Below are 12,913 nucleotides of genomic sequence, written 5' to 3'. Positions count from 1 at the left end.
GAAATTGTTTCTGGCATTTTGGCTTACTGTTGAAACTAGCCTTCTTGCTGTTATGTATATGTTTTTTGGCATATTCTCAGGTTTGTACAGTCTTTTCAGTTTATATTTTGTTCTATTTTATTTTAAAGTTCAAGTCAAAGTATGTGAGAAGAGTCAGAGCTTTTTTTTAGCTTCATTTTTTAATGACTGTAATAAAAGTGTCACTCTGTAGTTGACTACTCAGTGTAGTTCTTTTGAGACCTATCTACTTTTGTTACCACTGTTTTTGTTGTAAGAGCAATTTAAAGCTCTTCCTCTGGCAATTGTTCAAAATCCATTTTACTTGACTTTGATCAATCAGACATTTATTGAATGCCTCTTATAAGACACTACTCTAAGTGGAGATCAAAATTCTCTTGACAGAATTTGCAGCTTGGTTTGTGCATTATTCATTGCTTCAAAGTATTACTTGATTTTTCCATAACTGCATAGACTAAAATTTTGGCAGTTAGTAAAACCAACTTAGGAGCAGATGGGTTTGTATATATGGAATATGTTTAATTTAATAAAATTTTTTGGTCATTTTCTAACCTCCGCCCTTCAATCCCATTATGATGGTTGAGATTTTCTCAGCTACTTTAGCAAGGTGGCAAACTGCTACCTGCTGGTCATTCCATCAGGCCGACATATTATTTGGGCAGCATGATCTTTATACAAAATATTTTAATTTGAATGCCTATAGTTGTGACTTACTCTGCAATTTGCTCCCATCTCCAACATTCCCTGTCTTGTACTTAGTTGTGTCAGGTGCAGATGCCATATAAGCATCGTGTGTGTGTGTGTGTGTGTGTGTGTGTGTGTGTGTGTGTGTGTGTGAGAAAGAGAGAGAGAGAGATCCTATAAAGCTGGTTTTTATTTCTTTGTTTTATAGGCTTTCATTCTTATTTTCATGCTTAGAAATAAAGCATTTTTATTTCTACCTACCTGACCTCCAAGGCTTTTTGCAGGAGATTTATAAAATAATAAGGAAACAATAGCAAAAGTATGAAGAAATAGCCAGGTAACTGCAACAGCTACCTGACACTCATTAAAATTCCAAACACTCTGTGGTGCATCTGAGGGAGACAAGAGAAGGTGAACCCAAGGCTCAATAAAGAACGTTTCCCCGGCTTTGGATTAGTGTACAAAAGAAAAAAGTACATAGCCCAGTGTAGCCTGGTGTCTTTCACAAAATGGGTGCTCACTAAATACTTGTCTGTTGACCACATAAGAAATAAATTTTTAATCAGAAATAATATGTTAAATGCTAAATACATCACATATATATGATCTATAGAACCATGTATTTCTGTTAGATACCAAATATTTCTATATCTCATATCGATATTGTATTTATATTTCTGTATTTCATATCAATATTTATGATCTATAAGTATGTTATATTGCAACTCTTAGTAAGACTCTTATTTTCTGAGGCATAGATTTTGATAGGACCTCTGTTTAATAAGTTATAAGTATTTTAAATTCTTATTTAAATGGTTAAATGGAGAATATTGCATTTTATTAAAATAATAAAATTCTTCTAAAGATTCAGCATTACCTAAAATACAATACCCTTTTCACTTTTTTGGTTTTTAATAGCCTTCTTAAAAATCGTTATGTTACATTTTCTATGCTGCAGCATTAGGTCTAATAATGGAGCTTTCCTTCATAGAGTTTGCTGTCCTTCTTTAGTCTGGGAATTGAGGTTTTTGTTCTCTTCTTTGAAAGACTTCATTAATGTGCAGGAATGCACCCAAGACTTCTGCCCCTCCATTCCCAGATTTTCCAGGCTTGTCAGATTAATACGAGAGTATATTCACTAACTTGACCAAAGTAAAATTGTAAACTTTGTTTCAAAGGCTAGTAATGGTATTTAGGTATGGTTGATTAAGGTGACTAATTCAGAGGATTCTTTTAATTCAGATGGTTGATTATAGATTATTAAGGACATTTAGAGAAAGAAAAACTGTATTTTAATCTTAAACATCATTCTTTAGGATATTGATATCATAATGGCTGAGGTCTTTTGTATCTTGATGTTTTGATCAATAAATATTAGCTGTTTTGTGTAACAGATTAAAAATCTTGAAGAATTTTCCAATTATTAGCTTACTTTTTGTCCTGATTTTGTAATCTCAGTAGCCTTTCATGTGCAGTGAAAGTAAGTTAACAAAAAAGTTTAAGTCATTGTTATTAGCCTTTAGTAAAATAAATTTATTGTCAAATGAATGTCAAATGAAATAGAATTTTAAAATTGTGAATGACTCTTATGTAATCCTAACTTTAGAAAACTATAATTTAGAATAGCGTTAGAAAATAAGTATTGACTCGTACCATCTTAATTTGTGTTCTGGATTCCTTTTCTCAGGGTGCATTTGAGAAGATCTTTTCTCTTTGGCCATTGTCCAAGTGTTTTGAACTGAAAGGGAATGTATATGAATGGTGGTTCAGATGGAGGTTAGACCGTTACGTATGTATTTACCTTGTGATCTTTTGCCATTTCAAGTTAATGCTTTTAAAAATATTTGGAGAAAATTATAATTATCTTTATTTAGTTCTCAGTATAAGGAAATATGTTGACTTGGTAAATTAAAGCAGCCCTGCTCCCATTTTTTTATAGCAGAGAGAGTATGCATGTGTGTGTATATGAGCAGGAAAATACTATAAAAATGTTGTCTGTAAAGTGACCTTTGTTTGAGTCATAATTTTGACTTATAAACGATCCTTCATAGGGACTCCTGGTTGGCTCAGTCAGTGGAGCATGTGGCTCTTGATCTTGGGGTCATGAGTTTGAGCCCCAGTGTTGGGTGTAGAGATTACTTAAATAAATAAACTTAAAAATAAATGATCCCTATAAAGTTAAAAAATTTAAAATGATCCCTCATATATATGCTTTGACCACTCAACACAATAATTATGGAACCCTAGTATATGCTCTAGATGTTGGTTTTGTGAGGAATATATTACAGAAAGAAGACATACCACCAGGCTTTAAGCCTTACAATCTAGTTTAAAACCCAAGGTTACTACTTATATTTAGGTGCTTAATTATGCAATATGGATTTTGTGGTAGAGGTATAAATATGAGAGAACAGTGTCATGGATGATTCTGTAACTTTAATTTTGAAGGAAAGCTAAGATTCAGTTGACCAAGAAAATAAAATATCTAGCATAACATTTGGAAAATAATGGACAATGAATAAATATTAATTACCTCTCTTCTCTCCCTTTCTCTTCCATATTTTGCTCATCCTATTTTTCATTCAACAAACGTTTTCTTTTTAAAATTTTTTTTTTAATGTTTATTTGTTTTGAGAGAGAGAGAGAGACAGAGTGCAAGCCGGAGCGGGGCAGAGAGAGAGAGGGAGACACAGAATCTGACGTAGCCTGCAGGCTCTGAGCTGTCAGCACAGAGCCCAACGTGGGGCTTAAACTCATGAACCATGAGATCATGACCTGAGCCGAAGTTGGATGCTTAAGCTACTGAGCCACCAAGGCACCCCAACAAATGTTTTCTTAATACCTATTCTGTGCCATTTCAGGTTTCCAATACCCATGCACTTTCCAGTATACTACACTGCACTTCAAAACCTCATATGAATAAAAGCTTTGCTGAAGTCTTGCTACCCATACTTTTAAATTCTCAACTTTGTCATTAGAGCAGTTTACTATGATAGTTCACTTTAAATCTGTTTTTTGTTTTTTGTTTTTTCAAAAAGAAAGCTTTATGTGCTTTTTAGTCCACCATAGTTTTTTCCCATTCTTGTGTGCCTATGCTCCTTCTTAAAAGCATGATCTTGGTTATGTTACTGTTGTTTTATTTGATTGAAAGTATCAATTTAAAATGTGTTTTATTTTGGTTGAGCGTTTAAATTTTACCATGTCTTCAGAATAGTTTTTATTATTGTTGTTGTTCTTTTTCTAAATTTTAATTCCAGTATACTTGACATATATGTTATGTCAACATACAGTGTTAAGTCTTTCTTTGAATGACTTATTTCACTTAGCATTATCCCCTGGAGATCCATGTTGTTGCAGATAACAAGATCTCATTCTTTTTATGGCTGACTAGTATTCCATTGTGTGTGTGTGTGTGTGTATACATAAATACACACACACACACACACATCTTCTTTATCCATTCATCTATTGATGAACACGGGCTGCTTCCATACCTTGGCCATTGAAAATAATGCTGTAGTAAACATAGGGGTGCATATATCTTTTCAAATTAGTGCATATGTATTATCTGGATAAATACACAGTAGTGGAATTACTGGATCATAGGGCAGTCCTACTTTTAATTTTCTGAAGAAACTTCATACTGTTTTCCACAGTGTGTGTACCAGTTTGCATTTCCACCAGAGTACACAAGGGTTCCTTTTTCTCCACATTCCCACCAACACTTGTTTCTTGTGTTTTTATCATTATTTTGAACTTGTTATTTCTTCACTTGGTACTGAGACTGCTGAAAATGAACCAGCTTATCTCGTATTGTTGCAAGAGATGTGGATAGCTTCTAACAATCCTTGATTTTATGTCATTTCTTGAAGTTTAAGTCCTTCATTCAATTGTTAAGCTTTTAACCTACTTACTTTTATATATATTGTTCTTATTTTCCAACTATTTCTGCTACTTATTGAAAAGCAGCTGTTTAAAACAAATTTTCTCTTCTTATTTTTCAGGTAGTCTTTCATGGGATGCTGTTTGCTTTCATTTATCTGGCTTTACAGAAGCGTCAAGTACTTTCTGAAGGAAAGGGTGAACCTCTCTTTTCAAACAAAATTTCAAATTTTCTATTGTTTATTTCAGTAGTTTCTTTCTTGGTAAGTTTCAGAATGTAACCTTCTAATTTTCCAAAATCCCAAATGGTACAGAAAATTAAGAGATAGGAATTCAGTCAATTATTTTTAATAAATAAACTCTTTTAAAATTCCTTTTCTCTGTAGTTTTCTAATTGAACATAAATGCTAAGAGAATATATATATGTGTGTGTATATATATATGCATATGTTAAGTATGAAGAATATCTGAGGATTCTGTGAAATGGAAATTTATTAAACTGTAATAAATTGGGGGAAAAATAAATAAGTAAAGTGTTTGACAAGAAGAGCGATCATTTCCTCATGATCACTATTTCCAGAAAAGCACAGACCTGTGCTCCTCTCTGTCTGCTTTCTTTTATTTGAACCATTGAGTGTACCAAAATAAGTGATAACGAAAACTGTGGGCAGTCTGCACTGAGGCTTTTTAAATAACATAATGGAGTATAATGTTATAAACAAACAAACAAACAAACAAAAAACTGTAAAGATTCTGAGAAAGCTGCCTCATTGAGTCATAAGTATTTTCATGAACTGATCCATATATATTCTTTTTGTTCTAGACCTATTCTATCTGGGCTAGCAGTTGTAAAAACAAAGCAGAGTGCAATGAACTCCACCCATCTGTATCTGTGGTACAGGTAATAATCTTGATTTAGAAAGAAAAGTGTTTGTCTTAATTCTTGATAAGAACACAGTCTTTAGAAGCAGAGAGATTTGGGACCAAACTATAAAATGTACATATGTTATTTAATCATCCTAACCCCTACCTTCCTTTACAGGAACATTAAAATTTCTTTTAAGGGATTGTTATATTAAATGTATGGAAATGATTAGTATTTGTCATTTAGCAGGCACTTAGAAAATGTTAACTCTCCTCATGTTTGCTTTGTCTTCATTTACTCATATTTCTTTATTTAATCATAATTATTAGTGTGTTAAGTACCATTCTACATGCAAGAAGTTCAGTGTTAAGATAACATGCAGCTCCTACCCTCATAGAATTTATAGTCTAGTAGAGCTATGGACCAGTAAGTATGCATTCATTTAACACTTTTAATTCATTTAACAAATATTTGATACCTACTACGCACTAGATATTATGCTGGGGGTTATAGAGTGGTAACCAAATATGACCTAGTTCGTAGCCCCCCAGAGCCTCCATTCTTCTATAACATAGTAATCATAGAATCATCACGTAATTGTAAAGAGTAGCATGTGATACTACAAGAGAATATAGTAAGGGGATATGACCTAGTTGGAGTTGAATCAGGCATGGTCTGGGGTCAGAAATTATTTCCCTGAGAAAATTAAGTTGAGAATGGAGGGATGAAGGCAGACAGCCCTTTGGTGGAAGGAAGCATATTTACATTCAGGAGATTTAAGGAAAGTTGTTCAGTCTAGAACTCAGAGAGCCAGGGTCTAGAGAAGTGTTTGGCTAGGAGGTGGGCAGCAGTGAGAAGCAACTCAAATCAGATTGACATTTTGCAGAAATACCTCCCGTTGCCAAGGATTATAGGACATTGTGATAGTGTAGTGATGGTTAAGTACAGGAAGCTTTGGAAACATGTGGGGTTTCTTCTCATCCCATCGTGGTATCTGAGCAGGGTTCTTGGAGAAAGTAGTATCTAAGCCATGACCTAATAAATGAAGAGTCCAGCAAAGAGGAGCAGGGATAATTTCTAGAGGACCTTCTGTTATAGGTCTTAAGTTCTCTTCAGTGCAAGGAACTATTTTATTCCTTTTAAGCCTCTATAAAGTCAGTAGAATTGAGCCTGTGATGGACTCTTCAAATGTAATTGATAATGAAATTTTAAACAGTATGCTGTAGTCATGTGGCATTTTCATGACTTCTGTAGACAGTAGTAGTGCTTACCAAAAACGATCTGTATATCATAGCTGATATCATCTCTGTTACTCATAATGGAAGGGAGGTGTTACTGTCCACAATGCACCAAGCGGCTACACATAGAATAACAGGCTAGCACTGCTGAGCCTTATTGCCTTCCTTTACTGGAAAAGAAGTGTCCTTCTTTTCAAGGGCACTAGTCCCCTACTGTAAAAACCAGAGCATCCAGGGAGCCCCAAATTTTACATCCTTATCACACTTCACTCATATTCTCAGATGCCAACAGGGAATGTAGGTGTGGAGATGGGGTGTGGATGTGTGTATATAGGACATTGTGATTATTAAAAATGATATATATGATTATATACCCTTAGCATACTTATCTGAGTGGGCTTCTTAAGATTTTAACATGTACAAGATTCCTAGTTTTCTGTTAGAAAGTATTTTCCCAGCCTGACCCTGCAGAAATCTCATATGTCAATCCCTGTTTCTAAAATTCAAGTATAACTAACAGTATTATGCTGGTTTCAGGTGTCTAATATAATGGTCCACACAATCCAACAATTCTATACTCTCAATCCTTTTATTTTTTCACTCTTGTAGAGGAATCCTAGAATCCTGAATCCTGACCCTTTAGTTTTGCCCATCAATCTGTATGGGCAAATTTCCAGAAGGGCTTATTATAGAACAGCATACAGGTGACTAAACATAAATAATGTATTTTAAGTGCTTAGCACAGTACGCAACAAGATATAAGTGCTGAACAAATCTTAAGCATTATTATGATTTCTTTACCAAACTCATTAGGATGACTCTCTAGACCCCAGTTGTCTTCTCCATGGCTATTGATTTTTTTTCCCCTGAATCACATTGTTTAGTAAGTGTATGACGAAACTCAGACCGGAATATGCTAAAGAAATAAGTACACATTGAAAAAGGGTAGATTAAAGTTAGAAAGAAGGAAATTGATTTGCTTAGAACTATTCCTGGATTTTCTGATGCTCAGACTGGTGATTTGTAGGTATCTGTGTCATTCTTTCTAGCACTTTACAGTTTATGCAATACTTTATAATAACTCAGTAAATGGTTTCGTGTTCAAGGGCTTTGTGTAGGTCTTTATGATTTTCACCATTTACATATACCAACTGTGTTATTAATTACCTAATATGTTTCTTTAAATGCTCATAATGCATGCTAAGTACCTCACATGTGTTTTCTCATCTAATGTTCACATCAACTGTCAAAGTAAATCGTATCCCTATTTATATGGATGAGGAAACAGACCTAAGGGAGTAAACTACCTTGCCTAAAATCCCAGAAATCATACAAGGCAAAGGCCAGATTCAAACTCGAGTCCCTTTGATGCCATTGCCCACGAAGATCACTCAACTTAACAGTACTTGAGTAGTTCACTTGGTTCCTTTTTCCCAGTGATAGAGTGACCCACAGAGCTATTTGCTCATCTTGTAGGCATCCCAGAGGCTTCTTCCTAAAGCCTTTGACCAGATGCCTAGAGTGATCAACAGTGAATATGAGGTTTTTCTCTGAAGTGCAAATAGATCTTTCCATCTTTTTATGAGAGAAAGTATTGGTGAAAGTGAAAACTATTTTTTACTTACAATTTCTTTTTTTTTTTTTTTTCCATACAGAGAGTAGATTCTAAAGAGAGTTCTTTGCTTGATAAGCTAGTTACAGAATGTGACACTGAATTAGAAGTTTAGAGAATTCAAGATTGTTCCGCCTAGTACAGTGAGCGGGGGGACAGAGGTGAAGGCCAGGGCCAGGTGCCCAAGAGCTGCAGATTCTTTTTGGCGAGAAGAGATCAAAAGGAGAAAATACATTACATGTGAATGCAGTTCAAGATGTCATTTGCCTGGCCATACAGAGCAAACAGGAAGACATCTTAAAAGTCTTGCCATTTCTCTCTTTACATAGCTGTTAGTGGAAGGAGGCTTTTGAAGAGAGCAAAGTCAGGCATGTGGCTGCCAGTCAGGCAGATACTTTATAGAAGAAGCCAACTTGTATCATGAGATTTTATGAATTTTGCTATACAACATATGGTATCATTTCTTTCTACACAAAGGGCCTCAGGTGGGTTTATATTTTTCCAAATACACATAAAATTGCTCAGCCATGTACTACCTATAATCTGCACTGCTGCGCAGTATATGTACAGAGCACACGTTGAGAAATCTAACTTGGTAAGACTCTAGAACAAAAATGACTTGCTAAACCTTTATTGAAAAACCCATTGTGTATGTGTCAAATCCAAGAACATAGATAATAAAGTTACCCCTTGAAGGAAAGCAAATGCTTTTAGTAAACAGATTATTCATTTTGCCTTTGTGGTTTTTCCTTAGATTTTAGCCTTCATCCTAATAAGGAATATCCCTGGATATGCCCGTTCAGTTTATAGTTCATTTTTTGCTTGGTTTGGAAAAATTTCATTAGAGGTTGGTACATTAATATTTTGTTCTCTCATATACAGCCAAGTGTTACATGCGTGTGTGTGTGTGTGTGTGTGTGTGAATCCAGCAGACATTTTTTAAAAATCAAAGCTATGTTATTTGTGGCATTACAGAGAAAGAATTCAGAACTTTCAACAGCAGTAAAATAATATGTTTTTAAAGCCTTATTTAAATGACTGGACATAGATGACTTTCAAATATTCTTTATATTGTCTTAAGCTTGTAATAAAAGCACAACTAAGATGGTGAGATCAGGAGAGAAAAAATCAAATGGGTATAAATGAAATTTGTCAATGGTTATTAATGAAGTCAAGGTGAGGGGATTTTGATTTCTTCTTGATCTCTATAATTAAATATTACTGGAATTTAGTTTATCAATATTTATCCTAATAAAATCCACCCTTGTGATTGGAAATTTGGGGAAGTGTTTTAAACTCATTACATGTTGTGTACAGTACCTAATATGAATTATTTAAAACCTTAAATTAGGTTTGAAAATACATTCTGAGTATTCGGAGCTCTATTATTCAAAATAGAATGCTTTACTTTTTTAAATGTTGATGCATTTTTGAGAGAGAGAAAGAGAGAGAGTGAGTAGGGGAGAGGCAGAGATAGAAGGAGACAGAGAATCCCAAGCAGGCACCATGCTGTCAGCATAGAGCCCAGTATGGGGCTTGAACTCATGAACCATGAGGTCATGACCAGAGCCAAACCAAGAGTCAAATGTTTAACCTATTGAGTCACCCAAGCACCCCCAAGATAGAACATTTTAAAACAGTGGAATTCATATTGTAATCATAAAAGATACATTTTAGAGTACAATATTTATTTAGTTGTCTTTAAAATAGGGAAAATAAAGTTTTCTTTGAGTTCTTGAATAAATATTCTTTTTTTTTTTTTTGGTCTCATGAATGAGACTGAATACATTTTAGAATTATTAATCAAGAATGACTTACCAAGTCATACAGTTGATAAAAGAATGTTTATTTTGCAAGCTCTTTAATACTTGGAGTATGAGAGTTTGTATTACCTTTAATTGAATGAAGTTACAATTTGGTATTTCTAGTAAAAATATAGAAATTTTAGGGCGCCGCCTGGGTGGCTCAGTCGGTTAAGCGTCTAACTTCGGCTCAGGTCATGATGTCATAGTGCATGAGTTCAAGCCCCACATCGGGCTCTATGCTGTCAGCACAGAGCCTGCTTCAGATCTTCTGTCCCCCTCTCCCGCTGCCCCTCTCCTGCTTGCACATGTGCGTGCACACACACACTCTCTCAAAAATAAATAAACATTAAAATTATATATATAGAAATTTTATGGTCAATATTTGAGAGGTAGTTTAAGCATTTTTCTGCTCTTTGATATTTTGAACCAATGTAATGAGAGAACGTTTGTAATTATAATCAAAGTCGCAGTGGTGTCATCTAATATGCATAGTCACATCAGAGTTGAAATATACTTTGGAAGCATGCAAATGCAGTTGAAAACATTTGTCTGGCCATGCAGAGCAAACTTGAGGACATCTTAAAATCCATGCCATTCCCTGCTTATGTGTCCACATACAGAAAGTTAGTTCACAAATATAATTAAATATGCAGTATGCACATATGTATACACTTACGTGCGTATACACACGGGTAGTAATTCTTTATTTGGTGTCTAACTGCCAGAGTTCCGATATCATTCTGTCAGCTGTCTTCTATGTCATGCAAAAAAATGTTTTTTAAAGTTCTAAGGTTCCTGTTTCATTTCTTGGGGACTTTGAAGTAGTGCTTGAGCAAGTAGGAGTTCTGGACGTTAGACCACAGTAGACTTTTCAGAGCCAATAGTGGAGCAGAATTAAATGGTTTGGAAAAAGCCTTCGAATGTAATTATGCTACCAAATGTTTAAATTAGGCAAAACTGTGATATAGCCTTGAACCCTCTGTACCTATCTAACTTTAGATACTTTCCTTCCAGCTGTTTATTTGTCAGTATCACATATGGCTGGCAGCAGACACGAGAGGCATCTTGGTTCTCATACCCGGAAACCCTATGCTCAACATCATTGTCAGCACTTTCATATTTGTTTGTGTGGCCCATGAAATTTCTCAGATCACTAATGATCTTGCACAGATTATTATTCCTAAAGATAACTCATCTCTGTTGAAAAGGTTGGCATGTATAGCTGCATTTTTTTGTGGACTCCTCATCTTATCGTCGATTCAAGATAAATCCAGACATTAGGTTCCTAAAATCCTAAAAAGCTTAAACTCTTCAGACTGATTGTGTGTCTGCCTAGAGGAGAAAAGCACCTATCTGGAGATACAAACGTATGTGTAAGTTAACTTGTGTGGTAAGAGGACAGTTCAGTGACGTCCGTTGAACATGTGTGGTTGTATATATTGGAAACGTACATCTCCAATGTGAAATACTGAAAAAAAATTGAAGCAGAGTGCATTGTATAGGATTGCATGTGAAAAGTCTTTTCTACTGGATCTATATTGCCATTTATAAATGATTTTAAGTTAAGATGAAGGCAGGGAAATAATTACCTTTCCAGTAAATACGTATAGATAATTTAATTAGCTTAGTGACACCACTGAGTGTTTTGATATTTACGAAATTTGTGGTAATAAGATTGTCTACACCTGTATTCATCATGGAAATTCCTACTTCACCGAAACTTTCTTACTCAAGAGTGACTGCAGTATTGTTTTCTTATCATATGTGCAATGTTGTGGAACGATAAACAGTATGCCTTTAATTTATATATGTTTGTGTTCTGATGTTATCTGTTTCCTGACGTGATTTTTCTTCCTAACTGTGTTTTTCAGGTATACCTAAATCTTTGTACACTTTGTCTCACAGAGTTGTTCTAGGCTCCATGACAGGGTTTTATCACTGTTGAAGTTGTTGCTTCTTTTTATAAAAAGGCCAAATTTTCTTTCCAGTCCAGACATTCACATGTTTTCTCTCCTTTAGCTGTACCAGGGTAAAACCAGTACCCTGTGGATCCATTTCATATGTTTTCCTTCAACTAATTAATTCTGTCTATTATTTCCAATGTTTGGAAAGCTCTTTATAATCATTTTCGTATTTCCTATTACTCCCCCCTATTTTTTAAATATTTATCAATCTAACTGTGCAGTGTAGTAAAAATTCAAGTTGTTATGAGTGAGATGTATAACCATGAGTAGAATTTTAAGTAAACCGGTGACTTCAGGCAATATATGTTTTTCATTTTGTTTTGTTACAAGCTAACTGTTAGAGGTATAAATTTATTTATCTGTTGTACAGATTTGATTATAACTTTTAATGTTTGAAAGATTGCACTTGTTTGTTCTTACTGTGTGTGGGATAAAATATATTTTCTGTTCATGGTATATGAAAATATGGAGTAATTTAAACAGTAAATAAACGTTCTGTGGATGCTTATTTTTGTATTGGCAAAGTATCAATTAAACTGAATGTGTCCCTTTTTTAAAAATCTGGATCCATTAGTGATCGGTTCACATTTCTAATTCATTTATTTTATTCAGCCTAAGTTTACTTTCCCAATGTCTTAGTATAAAGGGAGAGGTCACTGTGATAGTTGAATAAGGAATGGGTTAGTTTTCAGAGCCGCAGAAGCTAATTTGCCTTTCTACCCAGCAAGTTTAAGCATTATGGTTTATTACTAGTCTTACTTGAAGATTTTAAAATTTTAATTATTATTTCTTTAGCAATGGATTTATGTGCTACTGATATCGTCCCATTAATTGTGGAATAATTC

General features: G+C 34.5%; 1 protein-coding gene across 2 annotated transcripts in view; it reads left to right on the top strand.

The window, feature by feature from the left end:
* The window catches only part of CASD1 (CAS1 domain sialic acid O acetyltransferase 1), a 41,547-nt gene extending 28,960 nt beyond the window's left edge, over positions 1-12,587 (top strand). For both annotated transcript variants that reach the window (XM_077765391.1, XM_077765392.1), the window contains 6 exons: positions 1-80; positions 2,390-2,491; positions 4,707-4,847; positions 5,408-5,485; positions 9,054-9,146; positions 11,119-12,587. In XM_077765391.1, the coding sequence (XP_077621517.1) occupies positions 1-80; positions 2,390-2,491; positions 4,707-4,847; positions 5,408-5,485; positions 9,054-9,146; positions 11,119-11,385 (761 nt within the window). In that variant the 3' untranslated portion in view covers positions 11,386-12,587. The remainder of the gene's footprint in view (positions 81-2,389; positions 2,492-4,706; positions 4,848-5,407; positions 5,486-9,053; positions 9,147-11,118) is intronic.
* Positions 12,588-12,913: the final 326 nt, after the last annotated feature.

This window comes from Crocuta crocuta, unplaced genomic scaffold, assembly GCF_008692635.1.
Source record: "Crocuta crocuta isolate KB4526 unplaced genomic scaffold, BGI_CrCroc_1.0 scaffold14, whole genome shotgun sequence".
Taxonomy (NCBI): domain Eukaryota; kingdom Metazoa; phylum Chordata; class Mammalia; order Carnivora; family Hyaenidae; genus Crocuta; species Crocuta crocuta.
Note: the sequence above shows the minus strand (reverse complement) of the source record. Positions and strands in the feature narration are given on the sequence as shown.